General features: G+C 33.5%; 3 protein-coding genes across 3 annotated transcripts; 2 read left to right on the forward strand and 1 right to left on the reverse strand.

The window, feature by feature from the left end:
- Window positions 1-1,807: 1,807 nt before the first annotated feature.
- Window positions 1,808-2,435, forward strand: LOC126964823 (mediator of RNA polymerase II transcription subunit 9). Its single transcript, XM_050808122.1, has 3 exons — window positions 1,808-2,042; window positions 2,113-2,218; window positions 2,286-2,435. The coding sequence occupies exons 1-3, from the start codon at window positions 1,945-1,947 to the stop codon at window positions 2,424-2,426; spliced, it is 345 nt and encodes a 114-aa protein (XP_050664079.1). The 5' UTR covers window positions 1,808-1,944; the 3' UTR covers window positions 2,427-2,435.
- On the forward strand, window positions 2,429-2,752 carry LOC126964834 (protein NCBP2AS2 homolog). Its single transcript, XM_050808149.1, has one exon. It carries the CDS (start codon window positions 2,429-2,431, stop codon window positions 2,666-2,668), a length of 240 nt encoding a protein of 79 aa, XP_050664106.1. The 3' UTR covers window positions 2,669-2,752.
- LOC126964518 (GTP-binding protein 1) lies at window positions 2,750-24,850 on the reverse strand. The gene is made up of 14 exons (XM_050807696.1): window positions 24,668-24,850; window positions 24,356-24,540; window positions 23,726-23,837; window positions 23,032-23,203; window positions 21,482-21,660; window positions 20,210-20,373; window positions 18,742-18,864; window positions 17,568-17,683; window positions 15,015-15,159; window positions 12,500-12,682; window positions 10,960-11,095; window positions 9,820-9,953; window positions 8,440-8,547; window positions 2,750-6,249 (listed from the first exon to the last, which is right to left on the reverse strand). The coding sequence occupies exons 2-14, from the start codon at window positions 24,455-24,457 to the stop codon at window positions 6,130-6,132; spliced, it is 1,794 nt and encodes a 597-aa protein (XP_050663653.1). The 5' UTR covers window positions 24,458-24,540; window positions 24,668-24,850; the 3' UTR covers window positions 2,750-6,129.
- Between the last annotated feature and the right edge of the window lie 1,247 nt (window positions 24,851-26,097).

Genomic DNA, 26,097 nt, shown 5'->3' on the forward strand with positions numbered 1-26,097 from the left:
TTTTATTGTGAACAATTTCTGGGATCTTTTTGTAAAAGCACCGCCCCACAAAAGACTTACTCACTCAATTTAGCCGAGTAGCAGGCATTGTATTGGTTGTTTTTATAAATTTGACTAGGTGTTAAAATATCCTCAATGCAAAAATTTAAAATGGAAAAATATGTAAAGCGGGTTTTTTTCAAATCCATCATACGTAATGTGGAACGTGATTAATTGTGCCAAATGCTATCACATTTTTTGGAAAGTTTCATTTTATGAGTCAGTCATCCCGTGAGATCTAAAGGCATCTAAAGGTACCACGATACCCTCTGAGGAAATATTAGTAAATAGTATTTAATAATTAGGAGTTAAACATGTTAAAATCAAATTGATGATTCGTGATTTAGAGTGATGGGCGTAACTTGCCGTGTGTCCATAATTCCCATCGTGTATTTACACTAAAAGTGCTATAAAACAATACGCATACAGTGGTGTGAGAGAATCGATACCCACGCAGATTCTTCTTTGAACGTAGCCAGCGATTACTATGGTAAGTTTTTCTTAAGAAATCCATGTTTGCTTAGACATGCAAAATGTAATAACTAACAATTATATAAAATATGTTTTACCTCTCATCGCTTACCAAAGAAAGACGACAAGATCTATAAGGATGAGGAAGGAGCTAGAGACGTCTATGCCGAAAGAAACATAGACATGAGGGACTGTTATATATATATATGCCTTTCAACTTATAAAAGTTAAGGCCATGGTTGGGTGTTGTGTGTCTAGTTGCCAAAGCCGTAGTTTACTGTTCTCTCTTGTTAATTTTAATATGGACCTAAGCAAAGTCTACCTAATTTAAACAAATTGGATACGCTTTAGTTATCTCAAAGAAAAAAACAATAAACATAATTAATATTTTATTAATAGTTTTGTTTTGCGTTGTAGTTTCGGTTCAGACAGTCTTCGGTATTCGTTTTTCAGATGTTGCAATAAAGTCGGAGGCGTGGGTCCTGAATCTGAAATTATAACAGAATACATATTAACTTATTTATTAGAACTAATTTTAAGGCTTAAAATAGTTTTTGCACATCATAACCACAATATAATATAATAAAAAGGATTTTAAAGATCAATAAACTTTTTAACCAAAAATAAAGATAGCATAAAAATTAAATGAATAAAAATAAATTTAATGATAATTTAAAATATATATCAACAATCGATAAAAAAGTGTCAAACACTACAGATAGATTATAATATTATAATTTTTACTCTAGATGACTTAAATCAATATTCTTCACTTTTAATCACTTTAAGCATTCGTTATTAGTTTAATATTTGTTCATAAGTGCTTACCTTTCTTTATCTAAAAATAATTTAGCCATGAAAATTCTCTTACTCCCATCTGACCAGCCATATTTACCACATATTTTTTATTACTGGTATTAGATAGTCTTACGCATTTATTCTGTAAATAATTAAGCACATTACGCTGAATAATACAAGAATAAAGTAAAAGAAAACGTTTTCGTTTTCTTTCGTAACAAAAATTTTTAACAGTCACTTTTATTTTGAATGAATGACATGTCATATGACACTAAAACGAAAACAAACAAAAGGGTCGAATATATGTTAGAGCGAGACAGCGTTTTCCGCCATTATTTTTAGCGCAATGCCATTATACATATTCGAGAGTTGCGCCAGGCTGGTTGATAGTACCTATGTATTCATTCATAATATTCTGAGTTCTGACAGACAGTCCCGCCTGATATACTTAGTATTTATATCCTCTTTGTTGGCAATTACCATGATGCTTGGGGTATGTGTTGATCAGCTCTTGTACTTTATTATTGATATTAGAACATAATTGGATAGTATTCAATGCATAATCAGTTATCACACCACATCATCAAAATTTATGAATTGGTATCTATTTACATTAAATCTTATTTGAATTGAAAAATGGAAAATAACTCTGATCATACAGAACATTTAAGCCCAATATCTGTCCAAGAAGTTGATGTTGATTTCTTGCCAATTGTATACGAAATAATTCGAAGGTAGATGTTGTTCTATTTATTTTGAAATACATACCACAGTTGGCATTTCAATTATAATTTTCTATTGCAGCGTAGAACGTGATTTTCATGACACGACCGCAAAAGCCAGGGAGTCGCAAGATTGTAGTTTAAAAGTACTTGAGTTGCAGAAAAGACTTGACATCGCGCGTTCACAGGTATAATATTTTGATTAGCGAGGTTATATGACAAGTCTTCAGATAATAATTAGATAATTGTTTTTAGATAAAACGACTTCCAGGTATTGAGTTCAATAAACAAGATCAACTGAAGCAATTTGACATTCTTCAAACTCAACTGAGGCTGAAGAGGGAGTTATTACAGAAGTATCGTAACATGTGCTCATTTGAGACATCATTCAAGTGAAAATGCCTCTGAGATCCATTCTTAGATATTTAGCTAATAATGAAAGGCTTGTGCAAAAAATAGCTGAATCATATCCTGTTAGGAGAGCTGCACAAATGGCAGTGTCTTTATTTTACAAAAGTAAAGAAAAGTTATCAGATGTGGATCCTGAAAGAGCCAACAGATTTAGATCCTTCTTAAGAAAATTTAGCCAAAATTTGAAAGAGGGTATAGAAGATGCCAAGAAGCAATTGAAAAAGTAGTAAATTTTAGTGATAGTAATAATTATGTAGAATAAATTAAATATGAAATCTTTTATTATATTTACAACTGAAACTTCATGATGACTGAGCTAGTTTTTATTTCTTACATAGACTAAGAAATCACATAAAACATTACAAGAAACAAATACTGAACATCACCTGCAAAAATTCACTAGCGAGAATTGTACTTAAATATAATACACAAGCATTGGTTGTCTTAAAATAAACATTCTGCCTTCTTATGAAGTATTAAATTTCAGGTGCAGACCGCCTTAGTAAAAATTTAAATTTAGTTTAGTATGAATCATGCAGTCATTTGACATTAGTTTGAAATAGTAGTAATTACAGTATAGCAATTGATGAAGAAGTATATTCGGGCTAAGTTTGAAAACGAAGTTTTTATTAATGAAAATAAGTGAGAAGATGCATATGATGTTGCTTAAAACATAGTGGATTGCGGCTATCTCAATTTTTTACAAGATTATAGCTGTCATCTATCCAATGACTGTATGTTTCATACAATTGAGTGAATACCTTTTTTGTTGAGAGTTTCCCTGTGCTGTTAATATTAAGAGGAAACAATACCACCATATTGAAAGGTCTTACAGTATGTTTATAAACAAAAATTTTAAGTTTGAGGCTAAAAATATATAGGACATTCAATGCACTAACATATTCAAAAGATTGGCTTCACATTTGAATACTAACAAAAACTAAAACTTTGGTTGGTATTTCTAACAAAGTTAAATTTAAAAAAAAAACTTATTTCTAGTGATAATCAAAAAATTCAAACTCAAAGCAAAAATTAGCACCCAAATAATGTACCTTTCAGGCCTCAGCCCACTACAACAAATATGTAAATATATTTCACTAACCAAATAAAATTGCACACACAGTAAATAGTTTCAATTTTTATTCAACTTTGTCTTACAAAAGGAAATACTTCTATAGTATGATAAAATAGACGGTTCACTGCCAAAATATGTAAGTGAATGATAAAATCCTATGTAGGCGGCATATTTAACTACAACATTACTGGAAGTCCATCTATCAATAGTATATTTTTTCAGAAAATATTTTACCAAAATTTTTCAAAATAACTACTTATACTCCAAAATAAAACAAACTCTTTGTTTAAGAAAACTAATGTCATCGTAATAACCAGTGTTTTTTATTAAGTTATTAATTAAGGAAAGAATTTTAGTACAAAATCATTGATGAACGAAATCAATGATTATTACATTGAAAAAAAAAAAAAATATTGAAATTATTTCAAATATTAAAATTGCTAGTCATGCAATATGGTGTCAAAGGAACTAAACTGTTAATATAGGTAATTATTATAACAATTTGTTTAAACATAGTTTACTCTTCAAGATATTGCAAAATGTAAGTTTTTATTTATTTGCCAAGTTATTTAGATTTAATTTGGTGTTATTGCTACAGAATAGGCATAATAATAATCATAAATTTTCACTATAATTAAGATAAGGTAAAAATTTACTAAATAGTATGATATTAGGTATTAAAAATGTGTTGATATAAAAATTTATTGCTAGTCTTGTGCATTTTTCAATGTACAATCTTGGTAAAGTACTGTTATACATATAAGATTTAATGATTTAACATTAAAAATGGAGAAATAGTTTTATCTCACAGGGGTGATGCATCCCTTTGTCCACTGTATGATTTTGTAATGAATTAACATTTATATACTTGTACCAAAGTAAGTCAAAAATTTGTAAGTAGAACATCTTTGTGAGAAACAGACAACACAAGTGCGAAGACTCAGTGTGTTAACATAGAATGTTAAATAACTTCTGAATTATTAAATCATAATAAATAAATAATTTTCATTTTATTTTTAAATATCATTTGTTTACTGTAGTGTGTGGTAAGTGCTTGTGTTTTATTAAAAGGGTATTAAAGAAGTGATTAATAAAATAGATTGATCGAAGATTTATTTGGAGATGTGATGTCAATATCACTACACATGTCTTGCTCTAAATCTGCTTAAATCAACTCCAGTAGGGAAGATGTTCTACTTACACGTGGCTGTGAGTCCCAGGTACTCTTTCCTTGTACTGTATATATAATGTAATTTCCGTGTACAGACAGACCGGTTCAGTTGCTGTTTTAACATTATATGAAAGATTTGATCACACCATCAAATCTGTTGTATAACGTAATTTACGAAGAGGGTACACTTCAATGCTAAAGAACATTTATAATTACATGACTCCAACCTCTTGCATTCAATAATTGTACATAAAATCACACTGTACTTAATAATATAAATGGTTCCTATAAAAACAATGAATATTTGCTAAATGGAAGTAAAAATATCAAAAATTGTTTCTATTCAGAGATTTAAAGCAAAAATGTGTACAATCTTTGGTAATGCCAAGCTAACACCACACAAGTGCAATAAGATATGTAACCGATATTATAAGAAAAACATCATTCAATATGAATTCAATGTTGTGTAAAAATTTCGAAATGCTTAGTAATGAATTCTTAGGAGATTTGACATTCAGAACAAACAAACATTTTATGTAAAGATTTATATCACATATAGCTGTCGAAAATGATTCTGCATAATGACGGTAATACTTTCCATATCAGCCATGTTGAGTATGGTTGTTCTATTTGAAGGCACATAATTTATCTTTATATATATAATTCTTCTGTATGTGTGTTGACAGTGAACTCCTCCTAAACAGCTGGACCGATTTTAATGAAATATTGTGTGAGTGTTCAAGTGGATTCGAGGATGGTGTAGATTCACAATTGAAGTACCTCTTAAATGGCTGGACCGATTTTGATGATTTTTTTGGAGTGTTCTATTGAATTTGAGATTGGTTTAGATTCTCAATACAGTCGACATATAATTCTCCTTCGTATGTTAGTGATCTCCTCCTAAAGTCTGGACCGATTATTAAAATTTAACATGTGTGTACAGGACAACGCCTATCGGGTCTGCAAAGTATCATTCTAAGTAAAAGAGCACAAAAAAAACACATTAAGACCTAGATTTTTATACAACTTTGTAATTTGTAAGAAATTGACGCAATTTCGGCCGATTGTCAAATCAACATAAAAAAACTTTTTTTATGGATGAGAAGAACTAACGCGCGAACAAAGGTGCCACCTCGTGGTATATGATCATATACAGCGTCCAATATAAAAGTACAGATGAATTCGAAAACCGAAAAAATTGGTACATGACGGGCGAGAATCAAACTCGCGCTCAAGGCTCGCTTCCTAATTTCTGAGGTGTACTATAAATAAATATTATAATAATTAGTTTTGACGTAAACCATCCAATACAATATCTTCATGTCATATGTGATGTCGAGAATACAGAAGGTATTTTTAAGAGTAGGTGCTATATAAAGTGTATATATCGGCTCTGGTGTGTGGTGTGTGGCTGGCAATACATTCGGCTAGTGTTGCCGCCTCTAGTTCGCGACGAGAGCTTGCGAGTGGGACGACTGTGCATTGTCGGGCCGCTTCCTCTGCCGCCGTCCTCCGGTCTTCTCCAGGGGAGACGTCGCCCCAGATTCGTCACCCTCCGGGATCTAGAGTATATACTTGGTCAGTCTTGGTCATGTTAATTCATATACATTCAATTCATATTCAAAATAGAATGTGACATCGCTTATTGAAAGTCAAAAACTATTACCCGTTCCAAAAAGAATGCCTGACCCGAGAAGAATGGGCGCAACAAACACGGCGCAAAAAAAAATGTTTACAAACTAATATTGTACTATTAAACCTATTATTTAATAGCCTAACGGTCGCTCCATTCCCAATCTCTGGTGTAATTAAGAAAGTCATTTATGTTATAGTAATCTATACCACACAAACGTTTTTAACAATTCTTTTGATATCGTAATACTTTTGTTTTGAACATTTTCATCTTCTTCTAACATTATAAACAGTTATTTCAATCTATTCATATGTAGAGTCACGTGGGGTTACTGTTTCAGCGGGTAAGTGTGCGCAAGCCCTTTATTTATGAATGGAGAAGGGTAAGTTTGTGAAATGTGCAGGCAAATTAAAGGCTTGTTGGTGGAAAATTTGCTTATGTAAGAAAAACCCACGTGGTATGGTTCACCATACCCTATAGGGGCTCCTGTTTCCGCAATCAAACCACTAGTATGGGTCCAATTTGCGTGCCTCATGTGGTATCATTGGTTTACTGGAAAAAAAAATATTAAGAATCTGGTGGCGTAAAGGTTAAATTTTCGGGCATGGCAAGAATGGTCACTCTGTACTAATGATAGTAACTAAAATGAATTTATTTTTTTTAGTCGATAACGTATTCTGAGCTTTTTATTTAGCATAAGTGTTATTAAAATCAGTCTGATTACGGCATTAAATATCCACTTAGTTGCGCAAATTTACCCCACACGTGCGGGAAAAGTGTGCGCATTTAGAATCATTCGGATTAATCCGTTTTTTTTCCGAAGTGCTAATGTGTTAGACTTTATTTATGAATTTAATTATTACCTAACTAAAGACTATCAGAGACATATTTTTACTTTCCTTTCATGCTTATCGTTTCATTTTGACATTAAAGTATTTTGGATGTCATATTTGTTGTAAATTTGTGTGACGAGCACCTGTATAGGTATTATGCTTAGATAGTTTATATGTCTAGATAGTCTCTTGGTGCTAGACAACCGATAAAAACAGGCCAGGAATATTAGTTTAGTGTGCGTGACAAGCTACGTCTTACACTCGCGATTTGTATGACACTTTGTGTTAGTGTGCGCGCATGCTTATATGTATGTTTAAGTAAGTATATTGTATTAAATATATATATATATATATTAAGTATATATATATACTATCGCAGTTTTTTATGAAAATAAGGGACGAGACGAGCAGGACGTTCAGTTGATGATGAATTAATTTGCACTACACATTACAATGCAGGGCCGGCTCAGGATTCTTTTTTTTTTCTTTATTGTGTTAGGGGCTTTTATACGTATGTACATGTCAGCCCCATTATAATCTAAGTATATTAAGACAAAAGAAAAACAAATTTCTGAACTTAACAAACTAAAAAAAAAGTTAATAAAACCAAACGCAAATTATATCTATAGTGTTCAAACAATAAGACTTTCAGGATTCTTGAAAGACCCAAAAATTCTAAGCGGCACTACAATTGCGCTCGTCACCTTGAGACATAAGATGTTAAGTCCCATTTGCCCAGTAATTTCATTAGCTACGGCACCCGGAAACACAGTAATGCTTACACATTACTGCTTCACGGCAGAAATAGGCGCCGTTGTAGTACCCATAACCTAGCCGGCTTCCTGTGCAAAGGAGCCTCCTACTGGTAAATATGGTTTTCTTGTACATTCATAGTACAGGCTGTGCGTAGTTTGGGGCAAGATAATTTGTGTAAAAGTGTGTGAATATTTTATCAGCTATCTACGACCTGTATAGCGGAGTGCTCACTGATCCTACCTACTAAGCTAGAGGTCCCGGGTTTGAATCTCGGTAGGTGCAAGCATTTATATGATGAATATGGATGTTTATTTCCGAGTCATGGATGCTTATATGTATTTATGTATGTTTAAGTAAGTATATTGTATTAAATATATCGTTGTCTTGCAACCCATAACACAGGCTATATATGCCTAATTTGGGACAAGATAATTTGTGTAAAAAGTGTGTCAATATTATATTATTATTATTATCTAAGATATTGAACACTTCTAGTAGTGGGTGTGGCTGAAGCCTGAACGTATACGGACCGTGTCCCGCACGTGGTGTCTGTCGCGCGCGTTCCGAGCCGCGAGGTGAGCATGCGGTTCCGGTCGCAGCACGTTGCCTACCGCCTTAGTGCGGCCCTCACGGAACACCTGACATACAAATAAACAAACAAACCTTTACTGTGTTATAAATGAACGCAAAAAGTAAAGTTATTACAAGTTTAAGGCTGGCTTGCATCATATTTGCTGTTATAGTTAAAGTTAAAGTCAAATTTATCGTATTCCTTGGCATAGTTAAAGTTAAAAAGTGAAATATCAATACAATATCGAATATTTATTTGAAACGTTTGACAGGTTGATATTCAACATTAACTGGCGAAGATTTGACGGTTACGGTTAACAGTTAAAGTTATAAATATCTTACTATTTAAAGGAAGGGTTATGGAACCCTTCCTTCCAGCAACCAGCTAACAATATTTTTGTAAAAGAAACATTATTTTAAATTGTTTTTTTTTTCTATGCAAATATTTTTAATCCCCATTCGAAAATTAATACACCAGACCTTTGATAAACGGGCAAAAGAAAGTCAGCGGGCTTTGTCTTTTTTTTTTATAAAATTTCGTTATAGTCATGTTTATGATTTTATCTACACCCATGCTTTAAATCCTCTATTAAAGATTCTGAAACAGTTAGCTTATTGCCAACATTAAAACACCCAATGTTCTAATAGCCATTACATCACCTAAAAGAGTGTTGTAATGTTGTACTGAATTTCATAACAACACTCCTATGTTTTTTTTTTATCCCTTCATGCGCAAAGAGTTTCAACAGACAGCCACATTCTTATTGCTCGATGCGTGGTATCTATATGAATTTCAAAAAAAGAACATTTTCGTTTACGTGCGTTCCACACTACCAAAACGTCGCGCGCCGTAAAAAAAAAGTAGGTTATTCGAATCCCCGCAATTTTTCTTCGATATTTTTATTGTTTTGTTTACAAGATATGAGCGATTCATTTTAAACTGTGAGTATTCGAGTGAATTTTAATTATTGCACTATACAAAATGTAAATTACTACTAAAATAAATAATTGTTTCATTAATACTTATTTTATTTGTATATAATCAGTAACGAATGATATTAGGTTAGGTACTACTAGGACTGGTGTTTTAATGTTAGCAGTAAGCTAACTGTTCGAGAATCTTTTAGAGGATTCATATTCTGGGTGTAGATAAATTCTTGTATGCAACTGTTGATAATTAGGTATTAAAACACTCATGTGATACCATTATCACACTCGGCTTCGATCTCGTGAGATAAATCCACATTCGTGTTTTAATACACCTTATTACACAACTTAACATAAAAAGTTACATAAACATAATATTATGGTGGTCGTTAAATAAATAAATAAAGTTGAACCATTCGCTGTCCGCGGCGTAGATACTCCGGGTGCTTGATGAAGCGGAACCGGACGCGCGCCTTGTCGCCCGTGCGGAGACAGTCGCGAGACATCGACAAGATGGTCGCCGTCTGCCGGATGCTGCCGCAGTGGACTGCAACAATTCGGTATCACTCACTGTGCGAATGCAGCAGTACAGTACGTACGTTTAGTAACGTGTCAACATGAATAGGGCCATGTTCAGATGACAAGCGCTCAACGCGCGTTTTCATAACGCGCGCTTACAACTACATACATTTTATTCAGGCCGTACACATGCTAACGCGCGTTTTAATAAAGCGCGCGATGGACGCTGCGCTAGCGCTCCATTGTTGTAACGCGCGTCAACGCGCGCTTTGAGATCATTGGTTTTCTATGTTTCCGTTCAGTTGAGCGCGCGCCTCGTTAGAGTAAAAGTGTTCTGGCGCGCGCTTTCGACGTGGATATACATATTTTAGGGTTCATCTAGTTCGTCCGGAAATCGTCCGAAATGGAAACCGAAGCTTTTATAAGAATTATTAATCGATGAAATAGAGAAACGTCCTGCGATTTGGGACATGACAAGAAGCGATTATTCAGATAAGAATTTAAGAAGACGGGCTTGGAAAGAACTCGTCCTTATATTCTGTAAAGGGCATGACAAGGGCGCTCAACGCGCGTTCAACGCTCATTGAGCGTTTGTCATCTGAACGTGGCCTAGATCTGCGTATACTGCGGTGCAGAAACGTACAATAGAGGCATGAGTCTCTCCAGGAGAGCATTTTTAGGCTCAAATGTATAGAGCCGACATAGACTTTGCTCTTTTTTTATATAAAAATAAGGGATGAGACGCGCAGGATATTCTTTCCCCATTACTTTGAAGTGCCGCTCAAGATTCTTGAAAAAGCCAAAAATTCTGAGCGGCACTACAATTGCGCTCGCCACCTTGAGACATAAGATGTTAAGTTTCATTTGGCCAGTAATTTCACTTGCTATGGCGCGCTTCAGACCGAAACACAGTAATGTTTACACGTTAAAGTAGTTACCTAAACGATTGCAAAATTCTATATTATATATTTGAAAGCTACGAAGATTTTTACTGCATGTTTAATATATGTCGATAGCATATTCGGATGACGAACCCATTGCCTGATATCTTGAGGAGATGGTTGTAGGGTGATGCAGCACCAGGATCTCGCCCTCAAACTGCCAGCACGCCTGCGGGTTGAGCGCCGGAGACACCATCACCATGCCTTTGCGGATCTGAGAACGCTTTATCTGTAGATAAGCAATAAAGATCATTAGTGGAAGCTATCGGAGATTTTTTAGATGCATGTACAAACATAAGTGTAATTTTTTTCTTTACGCAATCAAACAAATAACTTTTATAAAACGGTGAAAGCCAGAAATGTATACGGTGAGAGAACTACAGCATACTTAGTACCCCGCCTACTTAATACAATCAATCCTGAAATAAGAAACAAGATAAATACAAAAAATATTAAAACTAAATTAAAGTTATTCTTTTTAAACAACCTGTATATTGGTCATAACTTTATGTCTTGAGTTGCCTTTCGTTGTCGAAGCCATGATTAGTGCGTAGCGTGATGTGCTATCCGCAATTGAGTACTTAACTATTCGTTATAAAGTTGAGTATTGTTTACTAATTAATATATCTAAACAGACAGTCATTCAAAAATTCAATACATTGCGGTGGCAGGCCATGCGACTCACCCGTGCTACAATAAGTACTGTTGTTGATGTACCTACATTAATTTTTTCGTTTGTATTGTACCTATATTATTAAATTGTGTATTTATAAGTTAATATTAATATTTATTGTAATTGTAATCGATAATAGTATTTCTTCTAACATGCCGGACAAACCTCTGTGGTTTTTGGCCTGTTATATAATAATAAATTGTAATTATATTTTTCATAATAAAAACAAAAAAAAAAAAAAAAATTAACAAGAATGTTTATTTAATAATTTCCTGACGACATAATTCAATAGTAATAATATGAAACGCTAAAACTGTGACACAGAACTACCACAGCCAAATTTTCTATACCTACTGAAATAGTTAACATAAACTTAAAATATATTTAGCGCATAAATGTTATTATAAGATCAGTGAATTTTTAATAGAAAATGACTTTGAAGCCTTGAAGTAACATTGACAAATAAGTATTTAGTAACTGCGTATTTTGAACATAATTTTTAATTTAACTATGACATTTATAATATTTTTTCTTAATAATGACATGGTCGCTCTTATTTTTAATTTCATTATGCAATTAATTTAATTTAACTTTATTTCATGATGTAATCAATTTTGTTTTATGATAATTATTATGATTTGATTATAATATCTATATGTCAAATATTTGTATGCTCAATAACAGGCACGACTTGGAGAGCTAAAATGTATTTAAATAATGTATCTATAATGCATTACCCTAGTCAACAAATAAAGATCTTACTTACTTACTCACTTAGTTAAAATAAAGAATGCTATAACATTACATATAACTATTACCCGTGCTCTTTTGCGTGATGGGTTGACAGTGTTACTCCTGTCAACCCAATTCTACCCAGCAGATCTACAATGTTGCCGAAGACCTCTGGTAGTGACCTCGGAGTTCATTCTTCTCCTTCCTAATTACAAAGTAAAGGAATACCTTCTTGAGCGCGAAGCTCGCGGTCTGTCCGCCGCGCACCTCGTGCACGCTCATACGCTTGCGGTGGATACTCTTGACGGTGATGGGAGCGAACCGGCCCAGTGGGTCTGGCCCCAGTAGCAGCGTGTCGTTCAGCCTGATCACGCCGGCTAGCGTGGTACCCGACACCACTGTCCCCACGCCCTGCCCAACAAAAAAAAAATATACTTATGTACGAACGCAAAAAGATTTACTTCTTTGGCGTAACAACAAGGCTTAAAAGGCAATTATTTTCTCATAATCTTTTCGATATCACTTCAAACATTATTACCTCCTCGGAAACAAATGGCGGTCTGAGAGAGATGAAACGGCGCAAGAAACTCTTCCCAGCACTCTTTTTTTTTAATGAAATATATATTAATGTTCTGTCTTTAAAGCATAAAAACGCATGTATTTGTAACTGGATTTTTGCGAAAAAATTCCATTTTTATTTTAGCTAACCCGACGTTTCAGGTGTCTGAAGATGAAATAAGTCAAAGATTGTAGGTTTTTTTTCATAGTTGTCATTATGAAGTTTAACGCCATTTACTGCTGCTGGAAAGGTCTTGAAACGTCAGGTTGACTAAAATAAAAATGTAACTTTTTCGCAAAAATCTAATGTTAAAATACAGTTACAGTTACACGTGTTTTAATCCTTATTTTTTTTTAAATGTGTAACACTCGCGTTGATCAAAGAAAATACTGTAACAAGAACCCTTTAAATATATTCCTCGTGCCATTTTACGGTTCATGAAACAACAATATTGCAATAAAGAAGGTTTCAAATACAACCAATGAAAATATTATCAAGCCACATAATTAAGTCTAAAGTATGATACAAATGGTCTTGTTGACCAATTAACGTCAGATTCACACGCTACCGACAAAGCTTCTGTGATTCCTTCGGTGTTACAAAGGGATATCTTACCATCAAACGACTCATGGTAAAGCAACCATCGATATGATTTTAATTGCAGTAGAATTCACTCAGTGTTCGCCCGGGGCACTGCCACCATATATTTTGCCGCTTATGTGCATTTGTAATGTTCTATTCATTATGATTTTTTTTTATGGAATAAGAGGACAAACGAGCGTACGGGTCACCTGGTGTTAAGTGATCACCGCCGCCCACATTCTCCTGCAACACCAGAGGAATCACAGCAGCCTTGCCGGCTTTTAAGGAAGGTGTACGCGCTTTTTTTGAAGGTACCCATGTCGTATCGTCCCGGAAACACCGCACAAGGAGGCTCATTACACAGCGTTGTAGTACGAGGAAGAAAGCTCCTTGAAAACCACACTGTGGAGGACCGCCACACATCCAGATGGTGGGGATGATATCCTAACTTGTGGCGTGTCGTGCGAAGGTGGAATTCGGCGGCAGGAATCAGGTTAAACAGCTCTTCGGAACACTCCCCGTGATAAATGCGGTAGAAGACACACAATGAAGCGACGTCTCTACGCAACGCCAAGATACAGATATGAAAAGTATCGTTGATGAAAAACAAGTAAGTCATTTAAATCCTAAGACAAAAACATGGATAGCTAAACCTTTTTTTATAGACTGATGCCTGTATATCCTGATAGGGGTAGTTAAAATGCACCACATTGCACCTACATTTCGCTGTATAAATTTTCTAGGCTAAACGTAGCGGTAGATTCAATAAGAAAAATATTTTTTTGACATTCATAAGTGTCATTTCCGTGACCTACATGAATAAAGTGATTTTGATTTGATTTGATTTAAACAATGGGGTGCAGGCCCAATGTCGTACAAAGGGCAAAAGTCCAGACTCAGCTACAGACTTAGCAGTGCTACAGAAAAAAAGCAATCCCCAGTGTGACTGTAAAAAAACAATTCACAGCCCGGGGATAGAACCGGAGACAACAAACATAGAAAGTAGCATATATAGCTGTCAATAATTTGTAAATATATCCAGGGTTATAAGGCATTAAAACTAAAAATGATATAAAAGAGTGGCAATGAGTTTCTTGCTCCTTCTTCTTATTAGCTCAACCCTATACGAAATAGCGGTAGATTCAATAGGAAAAACATTTTTTTGACATTAATAAGTGTCGTTGCCGTGACCTACATGAATAAAGTGATTTTGATTTGATTTAAACAATGGGGTGCAGGCCCAATGTCGTACAAAGGGCAAAAGTCCAGACTCTGTGCTACAGAAAAAAGCAATCCCCAGTGTGACTGTGAAAAAACAATTCACAGCCCGGGGATAGAACCGGAGACAACAAACATAGAAAGTAGCATATATAGCTGTCAATAATTTGTAAATATATCCAGGGTTATAAGGCATTAAAACTAAAAATGATATAAAAGAGTGGCAATGAGTTTCTTGCTACTTCTTCTCATTAGCTCAACCCTATACGAAATAGCGGTAGATTCAATAAGAAAAATATTTTTTTGACATTAATAAGTGTCGTTGCCGTGACCTACATGAATAAAGTGATTTTGATTTGATTTGATTTGTAACAGGTTACATACCGGTACAGAATATGTGTCGTCTATTTGAAACTCAGCAGGCTTGTCATCCTGTGAGGGCATTCTGGTCTTCAGCAGGTTGAGGAACATCGTTAGCAGCTCCAGGTTCTCTCCTGTCACGTTCGACACTTGGAAGATTGGACATAACCTGCAAATTGCGATGTGTTATTTTACAGAGCTCCTTATACTGTAGACAGTGAAAGGAGGAGACAGTGGAGATGTCCATAAAAGGCGATATCTCCCTGACGTCGAAACAATTCTGCTTCAACCGTTAACGAGTCATGGCGTTATTCTGTCCGATTACTGTTTGAAAATTAGTCAGTGTCATAGTTCGTAATTTGTTTTTAGAAGCTTGACAAATTTATTTTAGCTTTGCAACATATTTCCTCCTAATGTTACAGTTAATTATTTAGATGTTAGCTTGGTTGGACGGTATTAAAATCTGATAACCATATTATATCATATGACACTATGGCATCTTGTTTGAATATATGTAATTGATTAATAAATAAATGCAAAATAATTGCAGCTACTTTGCTAAGGATGGCTTAACAAAGAACTGTTTAGGGGATCATAATAACACAATGAATTTTTTTTATGATAAAATGTAACCAACAGCTGATGTCTCCTCGATATTAAGTGATACTCCCTGCTTACCTCAATTATTGGCCAATGCCGCTAAGGACAACCCAAAATTCTGAACAGCAGTGTCATTGTGTTCGTCTCGTTGAGACATAAGATGTTAAGTCTCTTGAATCCGAAACACTTAAAGTGCTTGCACATTACTGTTTCCCGGCAGAAAGGACTCACTGTGTAAGGGAACCTTCAATTATAATGAGAAACTCTTTGAAAAGTGTTTTCAAAACTTAATAATTATATGTGTTTATAATTTTAAGTGACGACTCGAGCAAGACGTTCACCTGAGACAGTGATACGCGCTGCCCAGTACAATGCAGGATTATTGATTGAACGAAGCGGCAATCGTCACTTTGATATATAAGATGTTAAGTCTCATTTGCCCATTAATGTTACTAGCTACGGAACCCTTCAAACCAAAACACAATAATGATTGAACAAGCCAACTTCCTGTGTAAAGAAGCCTCTCTTTAGTAAGACTATATAAACATATAACAGCCCCAAAGATTTTTCAGGTTAGATTACCATGCTAATCTTTATATATATAATTCTTGTGTGCGTGTGTATGTCACTGAACTCCTCTTAGACGGCTGGACCGATTCTAATGAAACTTTCTGTGTGTATTCAGGTGGATTCGAGAATGGTTTAGATTCACAATTGAACTACCTCCTAAACGGCTGGACCGATTTTGATGATATTTTTGTGTGTTCCAGTGAATTTGAGATTGGTGTGTGTCTTCAGGTGGATTCGAAAATGGTTTAGATTCACAATTAAACTACCTCCTAAACGGGTGGACTGATTTTGATGACTTTTTTGTTTGTTTCAGTGAATTTTAGATTGGTTTATATTTTCAATTCCGCCCATATAATATAATTCTCCTGCTCATGTGTATGTTAGTGAACTGTTCCTAACGGCTGGACCGATTTTTCAAATTTAAAACATGTGTACAGGACAACGTCTCTTGGGTCCACTAGTTAAATATATATACAGGGGTCCCAGAAAGCATGGATAATTCTTGAACCCCGCACGGGACAGCTCTCCAGCGCTCAGAAAAAAATATCAAAAAAAAAAACCAAGTGATACCCAAAATATGATTTTTTTTAGAAAAAACATACTTTTTTTTTACTTTACTTCACATTAATGTGCACAACGCTTACAAAGTAATGAAATTTGTGGCGTTTTTGGTGTCACCTTATTCCTGATAGGCTTTTCTACTAGAAGTACATTAAATAATATATAACTATGATAGTTTTTTCAAAAACAAAATAAGAACTTGAGTTTTTGACATGAAATTTGATACCAAAATAATTTTGGCATAGTTTGAGAGTGTTTCATGCAAAAAAAAAGTAAGAAAACGTAATTGGCCAGCTATTTAAAAAAAATTCGCAGTTGATACAGTTTACAAAATGGTATAATTCATCATTTAATTTAATACCACTACGAAGTTATTATTAGATACATTTTTCTTTCAATTCAACCATTTGTTTCATCATGTTGAAACCTGTTTGTTTTTCTATAATTTCATCTATTATTGATACCGATCTATATATTATTCTATTATTTCATATGTAACTATTTTATATGTCAACTAGCTGACCCAGCAAACGTTGTATTGCCGATATTAAAATCGCGATACAAAAGTAACTGTTAATCGTAGATGGGTGAAAATTTGAAGTTATATGTATTTTTTAATGCTGACTCATAATCAAACAAACTTAAAAAATAATGTCAAAAAAAAATCGTGTGGACCACCCTTAACATTTAGGGGGGTGAAAAATACATGTTGTCCGATTCTCAGACCTACCCAATATGCACTCAAAATTTCATGAGAATCGGTCAAGTCACTTCGGAGGAGTTCAAAGTTTAACACCATGACACGAGAATTTTATATATTAGATGTTATATGCTGTTTGTACCCACCTTTGTGAAACAAAGTTAGTGGCACTGACGATGACGTCATCTTTCGTCTTCACCATCACGGGCACCTTCCGACATCCGGACGACTTTAGTATTCTGATCAGGAGTTTTAGATTATCCTGCAACATTACAACGTTATCAAGTTCTATGATAGTACCTAATTCACGAAATTGACACTCGTATGATAAGTAATAGACAGACGTTCTGCAATTAGTTTATTTTTGGAAGGACTATATAATGCAATAAACATCAATGACTCGAAAACATATTATAATTATCGTCATATAAATGTTTGCATCATATCGGTTTAGCATTGAATATGGTTTTTGTTTCCGATTCATGGATGTTTATATGTATGTTTAAGTAAGTATATTAAATATATTGTTGTCTTGCACCCCTAGTACAGGCTATGCCTAGTTTGGGGCAAGATAATTTGTGTAAAAGTGTGTCAATATTAATATTATTATTAAAATTTCATGCACTATTTATGTAATGTTAGAAATGACATCAATAAGAATTATAAAGGAATCAATTTTGAGAAAATAAATGTCTTTTAATGCCCTTTTTTTAAACTATTATTATTCACTGGGATTGTCTCTCTCAAGTCTAAACTCTCAAACATGTTAAGCAAGAATAAAAAAAAAATCCACGAAACTCAGTACAACAATACCTAGGTGTGTCACCAAAAACAAGAGCTTCACCATTTCAGACAACCATATAGCTTAGTGATTAGTAATGCTGAACACTGAAGCTCTAAGTCCCGGGTTCGATGCCAATATGATGCAAACATTTATATAATTAATGTATGTTTTCGAGTCATTGAACTTTAATGCATTAAATATGTCGTTACCTATCTTCCATGCATAAAATACTAACGCGTAACGAGGTTCATGTTCGGCTTAACTGATACCCAATTATAATGCAATGCCGCTCAGGATTCTTGAAAAACCCAAAAATTCAGAACGGCACTACAATTGCTCTCGTCACCTTGAGGCAGAAGATGTTAAGTCTCACTTGCCCAGTAATTTCACTAGCTATGGCGCCCATCAGAGCGAAACAATAATGTTTACACTTTACTGCTTCACGGCAGAAGCCGTTGTGGTACTCATAATCTACCCGGCATCCTGTGCAAAGGAGACTCCCACTGGACCAACAGAGGCTATGAAGAAGTACACACCTGCAGCACGTTGGGCGGACACATGTCAATCTTGGTAACCACCACGAACACGGGCACCGACAGCGCCAAGGCCAGCCCCAGGTGCTCCTTCGTCATACCCACGATGCCGGCGTTCGCGCCTATCTGAGGAACACGTGGGCGTTACAAATCATAAGTTTTCTTACATTATGCAGTGAGGTCATATTCAAAATCAAATATTTTTAATAAAAATAGGATTTAAAATCACTTAATGAACGTCAAAAACTACCACTTGTTTAGAACCTAGGTTATAAATAGCGCGAAAAGCCATCTTCTGCAGCACAAGGATGGTATAAATATCGGCTGCACTGCCGAATAACAATATACCATAGGACATAATACTCGGAAAATAACTAAAAGTTAACTAGTTAGTTAAACAATGAATACGTAAAAGTTAATTTAAAAGAGTGGCAATGAGTTTCTTGCCAATTCTCAATAAAGCTTTCATATTTTCAATTTCTCATAAATTCAACATTTTCCGAAGTGGTAGTAAATGGTAGAAGGTATATCTGATACATTCATATCATTTCTTTGACTATAATAAATATAAAAAACTATGAGAAATATTATCATTACTAATAACCTAATAAACGTCGTATCTACGTCAGTTAACCGTCAATTTTTTTTAACCGCATAAGATAGCTTAACTAAGATGATATATAGGAGGTATGATATCGTTTATATAAAGATATTGAAGAATTTACTAAATACTGAAGTTTTACTATAATATAGATTCGTTAATATTTATTTAATTAGTTAGTGTGTGTGTATTAGTGGTCTTTTTTATTAATTTACATTTATTTTATTACTATTAATTAACATTTATTTCTAACTTATTCTCGTAAGTACTGACAATTGAGTATTTTTATTGCATCACTTTACATAGATTTTGTAATTAAAATAATTTGAAAAACAATGAATCTGTAAAAGTTAATTTAAAAGAGTGGCAATGAGTTTCTTGCCAATTCTCAATAAAGCTTTCATATTTACAATTTCTCATAAATTCAGATTCTGAAGTGGTAGTAAATGGTAGAAAGTTAAACTGATACATTCATGCGTATACAGAAATGTCTGTAACCATAATAAATATAGTGATCAAATAAAGATAAAAAAACTATGAAAATTATCATCTTCATTAATGTTCTCATAAACTAACATCATTTACTATATATTAGTAAAATTAAATTATAATATGTATTTTAATATAAATATATTTGACTTATCAACACGTTTTTGTTGATTGTATAAAATAATTCTTAGTTTTTCGGAAGCAGCTGAGATTAAAGTTGAGTTATCAAATTTCATTCTTCAATGGGATCAATGTAATCAGTTTCAATTGTCAGGTTTAAATGCTAAATTAAGCCCTAGGCTTCACCTCGCTAGCACCACAGAAACTCTGCTTATCTGACTATGAATACATTTTATTACTCCGCGAAAGTTTGTCACTCACCATGAGCATACCAAAGTCAGGCGCATGGCCTGTCATCCCAAAAACTGTAGTCTTCAAGTACCTCTCGTGGCCTGCTAGATCAATGAATGTAATCACTTTTGATGATTTCTCACAAATCTTCACCCAATCTAGAGTCCCATGATCAGGTTTGTTCACCACATTACCTGGAAATTGATGAGTTTTTGAATGGGGCAGTAAGATTGCTTTTAGATGTACTTCTAGAAGCATGCTCAAAATTTCATAGGCAGACACGACAACATAATAAGAAAAATGTTGGAAGTTGTCGAGACCGTAAAGAGAATTAAAGCTGCGTACTATGCCACATCTTCAGAAACAGGAGATATGATTTAATCAGGAGGATTAATGAGGGCCAAATAGTGGGAAGCAGGGGTAGGAGAATAATATGGCACAACTACATTAAATGGATGGATGGCTGGATACGAATTCAGAGAGCTGATGAGCTGAAAAGACAGGCTCAAGATAATGAAGCATATAGAGAGGAATGATGAGATGAGCCAACATGCCTTTGTAATCTTACCGGTACCAGAAGAAGAAGATTGCGAAAGTGCAACAAAAACGAAATATTTAAAAAAATAAACATAATTTACATTATTTAAAAAAATATCGGTACAATATGGTATACACGGCCAACAAGGTACTGCAACTCAAGGCTTAATTGATTTTATAAAAATAAAAAAACATTAATTATAAACTGTATCAATATCATATCATGTAACACCATTTATATACAGCATAGGTTCTCAACGTGGGCGATAACGCCGCCCCCTTGTGGGCGTTTGAGACTTTCGGGGGGGCAGGAGAATACCCAGAGAAAATTAGGGGGCATTGAGATGGCGCAGATAAAAGGAGATAAGGGGCGTGGGTAGATTAAAAAATATAATCTAAAAAGGCAAAAAAATACACGAAAATGCTCTAGAAAAAAAAACATATTCTCAAAGTGGGTGGTGAGCAAAATAAGGTTGAGAAACTATGATATACAGTATTTTAAACGAAGTCATATAAAGTTCTTAATTGTGAAGAAAGCTAACATCAAATAGAATATATATGAACTTTGATTCATAACAACTTGGGTACATTTTAGAGTAAAATAGTGATGAATATGAAACTTATATAATCCAAAAAAAATATGACGTGATTAATATTGTTACAACATTTCAATTAAATGTCTTGTTAGTTGACCTTGAATGACCTTGGACCTATGAAAGTATGTACTATTTTGTGTTGTTAAAAGGAGTAAGACGAACAAAATACCTAGACTATCAAAACCGAGAATATCATTTCCCACTGAGCTTGTACGTCCAGTTTCTGCCTCATGTTTGTGCCTGAATAGCCTTTGCCTTGCATGACCTCTTCCATTATCCAGTTCCCCATGCGTCAAAACTCCTAGTAGTGTTGATTTGCCTGCATCTACATTACCCACAACAGCGACTCTGTAATTATAATCTTCATTACAATGTCATTCTCTTGAGTGGTAGGTTTGTGTCAATCATAGATGTCATGCATGGCCTTATAACACTTTAAGCACTGCATTTAAGTAATTTTATATCACAAATTAATTAAATATTTCTAAAATATGATATCTTATTCATAAACAGAGTTAATAACTGTGATGAAACAGGATATATTTTTCATTACATTCTTGACTATGTCATTATTCAAAATAATATATTATTAAGGCCACACAATAGCTCCAAAAACTAAAAATCTAACAGAATTACAGAGTTGAGCTGTGTTGGTAAAATGTTGCACTCATTATATGGTTTATATACACACTTTCTTCTATTATATAATAAAAAAGAAGTTTCTGATAAACAATAATAAATGAAATTCAACCTTCTTGCATATTAATATGTCAGAATGATAAAGAAATCTACATTGAATTCAAGAACATTTTAAAACTGTGTTAGATGACTGCCTATTTCATATGGTAAATATCATATAGTTACTTTAGTAGTAAAAATCAAATAGTTTGAAGCAGTAGTCTCATAATTGACGAAGTAAGAACATCCATATTTTTTTTAAAAGTTTTTATACACATATATTAATGTGCTGGTGATCTCTTACAATTGGATCATTGAAAGAAAACTGCACAAGTATTTGATCACCTTCATATATTCCACAGACAGTGTAAAAATGTCCCAGAGAGGTCCATACCATATGACAGTTTGAGAAAGATTGAATCGAGTGTCAACAGTGTGGCTGTATTTATAGGGGTTGGCACACATGTTTCTGATTAAGAATTGAAATTACAATGAGAGAAATAATGGGAAGTTATTTACAATGTAATGAAATAATGATTTATGAACTTATTTTAGAATAATTAAATTATTCTCGTTTTTAAAATAGGTGTGCTGTAGTATTTAATCCAATATATGTTTATTAACCTTCCAAAATCGGGAAGTGCCCTTTAGCCGAGTGCCAAAAATACTTAAAATCTTTTATATACACCAATATCGAAAGTGCCATACGGCACACTACTCTCTGACCAAGTACTGACCCTCGTTTTGTTGATAAGATAGTATATTTTGCATGGTCTTATACCTTGTTTCAATAGCTTTCTTATACATTTTTAATATCATCCTAATTAAAAGCAATCTATTAATACACTTAAAAAATATGCATTGACAGGCTGCTGTGCACGCGCCAAAATTGCGCCGATCTATGGCATACTGTGGCGCTGGGGCACTTGCAGATTACGGAAGGTTAAACAGTCCTATTCTACTCAAAATTATCTCTGCTGTAGCTTTATATTTATTTATTTTTTTAATTTTAAATCTCTGATCAGTTAGTTACACACAAACCTTATTTCCATAAAATCATTATGATCAAGTTCTGTTCTCAGTAAATATTGTCCTACAATTCCTGTGCCACAATCCCATTTCCTCAATTCTACACAGGACACTCTCTCATTTACCAGAGATTGCAGAGTTGCTACTGAAGCATTGTATTCATCCTCTGTAAGACCTTTTCCATCTAGAAAATAAATTATGGCAAATTAAGCAAAGGCTACCATCTGCCCCAAGTTAAGCACATATAGCCTGTATTATGGGTTACAAGATATATTTAATGAATGATATATTTAATACAATATACTTACTTAAACATACATAAATTTATATAAACATACCTAAATTCTATTCTAATAGTAAAATATTTTGCAGCTTTGATGAATTTTACAATTGATTGAATTGATTTTACAATTGATAATAAACATAAGTATGAGAATTTTCTTATTTATCAGTAAAAAAATATATTCTTTTTTTTATTCTTATATTCTATTATATTTTATTGCTTAGATAATTCATTACTAATGAGCCTTATGCTGTTAGGCAGCACATGACAACAGGCCAGGCTTATTACTGTAGTGTGTGTGTTGCTGAAAATAGTGGAATAACTGCTGGCTCCTGTTATCCAACTGTTCACAGCTATCTAATGAGGCATATAAATTATCTAAATTTTATTGTATTCCATCACATTACTAAGATAAATCAGTACCTTCTCCATGTCCAATATCATAAATTATTTCACCATTTCCAGCTTCTAGACGTTCTGTGAGTTGTTTTTTTAATAAATCATATTCATCTGTAGTTGGACTAACCAATATCATCTAAAAATTATTAAGAATAGTAATCATTATCAAAATACAAAAGTAACAATCAATTTGACACAGATATTTATTTATATAATATATAAAAACAGTTATATACTATGGGTCGTTATTGTTTTTATATTTTATAGCAGTTAGTAATTTGTAGTCTGAGTAAGTGTTGGATATTGGAAATTTTGCCCAATTTATGAGTGAATAAAACATCAACAATAGCAAAAACAGTACAAATATACAGGTATTTCTCATTCACAAATGAAAATGTGACAATTAAATAATTGAATATCTATAATAACATTGTATTGCACAATGTTTCTAAGGTCTTAAGAGTTATGATGCAAGAATCAAAAAATAATACTGTTTTATGGTCTCTTCAAATTAAAAAGTCAATACAAACAGAGACAGAACCATAAATGAATTAGTAACAAAAGTAACAGTGGGGCAATTATACATAATAAAAAAAAATTGAAATAGTGATAGAAAATAATAATGTAGAATATATTATAGAAACATTGAACTACCTTGCCACGGACGCTGGAGTAATCAAATTCAGGTTCCACTGTGACATCTGCCTCCAAATGGGAGCCAGCTGCTGCAGGCACTTTCTCGTCAATGTTGTCCATATTGTTAATAATATATTTACAACAAACAAGATGTTATTGTGACATTATGCCACAAACACAACCACTTTTTATTTATGTCTTCACTGAAAAGATCAACATGATGATATTTTGATTATTGGCATTCATTCAGCTCCATATAAATAATCAATAAGTAAGTTATCGTTGTGAATAAAATGTTTATAATACAAAATAATGAAGAAAACCACTTACGCTGCCACAACCCTATTAAATAAATACTTAATATGTATAAGCTTATATATTTAGAGAGAAAATTACTTCCACCAAAATAGATTTCAACAAATTAAAAATAAAACATTTATGAATAAAGAAGATTCAAGACAACTGCTCGCTTCTCGCATTTCTTCTCAAGGAATTCTCATATTCATAGTGACCAATAGCAATAGTGACATAATATTATGTTCATAGATTATTTTGCCAACATTTTGATTTTTGACAAATAAATACCAACTTGACACCTGTCGACAATTAATTGTCACTTGACAGTTGTCAGTTACATTTACAGCGCGGATTCAAGCATCATTATTTTTTTTTTTATGGAAAAGGAGGAAAACAAACAAACGGGCGTTTGATGTTTAGTGATCACCGCCGCCCACATTCTCTTGCAACACCAGAGGAACCACAGGAGCGTTGCCGGCCTTTTAGGAAGGAGTACGCGCTTTTTATGAAGGTGCCCATGTCGTATCGTTCCGGAAACACCGCACAAGAAAGTTCATTCCACAGCTTTGTGGAACGTGGAAGAAAGCTTGACGTGGAAAAACGTGGAAGACCTTGAAAACTGCGCTGTGGAGGACCGCCACGCATCCAGATGGTGGGGATGATATCCTATTTCATTTATTATAATTATTATAAACTTTATTTATTTATTATAATTATAATAATATTATTATAATAAACCATGGATATGCTGTATCGATAAAATACGCATAAAATATAAGATATGTAATACGATAGCTTATTAGTTTTGGAAAGTAACGTAACGAAATATGAGCCGCCTCAAATTTGTACCGCTACGGTTAAGATCGATTGATATCGACAATCGAAACGTGTAACATTATCAATTTTTAATGTCAACAAGTATTTCATTATAAAATAGTTTACATTGATAGAATTTCTTTACTTAGGACAAGATTTTGTAGTTTCACTTGCAACTTGTTTCTGGTGAGCCACAACAAATGACGCTAATATCTATATAAATATCCTTTCATATAACCGCTTGTCACTGCTATTGTTGTATATTTTGTCTTCTTTCTATGCTAGCATCCACTAGTTACGAACACTTTTGAATGAGAGTTAAACTAGCACTGTTTTGGGTTTTGTGGCATATATTCTTTGTTGTCTTACCTTCTGTGGATTTTCAATTTCGTTGGGATTTGGATATTTTTATACCACATAATTTAGTTTAAAAACTTTTAAATAAAAATAGGTATAAAGTATAAAAAAATAATAATTATATAATTTATATCATTAAATTCTTTTACAAATCTTTAATTAATAATATAAGTACTATCATTAAATTATTTTTGTAAATTTTAGTAGGAATATTTTATTTTTATTTTATATGAGTTTGTTTGTTATGCTTTCATATACAAATTATTTAAGTTTTCTTTAGTGTTAATTCC

Source organism: Leptidea sinapis, chromosome 1 (assembly GCF_905404315.1).
Source record: "Leptidea sinapis chromosome 1, ilLepSina1.1, whole genome shotgun sequence".
Lineage (NCBI taxonomy): Eukaryota > Metazoa > Arthropoda > Insecta > Lepidoptera > Pieridae > Leptidea > Leptidea sinapis.

Excerpts from the sequence above, each read along its gene's own strand:
- LOC126964823 (XM_050808122.1), top strand. The coding sequence starts at position 1,945 with ATGGAAAATAACTCTGATCATACAGAACATTTAAGCCCAATATCTGTC. Across the intron at positions 2,043-2,112 it reads GTATACGAAATAATTCGAAG|CGTAGAACGTGATTTTCATG; the intron begins GTAGATGTTGTT and ends TTTCTATTGCAG. Across the intron at positions 2,219-2,285 it reads TTGACATCGCGCGTTCACAG|ATAAAACGACTTCCAGGTAT; the intron begins GTATAATATTTT and ends AATTGTTTTTAG.
- LOC126964834 (XM_050808149.1), top strand. The coding sequence starts at position 2,429 with ATGCCTCTGAGATCCATTCTTAGATATTTAGCTAATAATGAAAGGCTT.
- LOC126964518 (XM_050807696.1), bottom strand. The coding sequence starts at position 24,457 with ATGGACAACATTGACGAGAAAGTGCCTGCAGCAGCTGGCTCCCATTTG. Across the intron at positions 20,374-21,481 it reads TCTCGGTTTTGATAGTCTAG|GTAATGTGGTGAACAAACCT; the intron begins GTATTTTGTTCG and ends ATCAATTTCCAG. Across the intron at positions 11,096-12,499 it reads CGAGCTTCGCGCTCAAGAAG|ATAAAGCGTTCTCAGATCCG; the intron begins GTATTCCTTTAC and ends GCTTATCTACAG.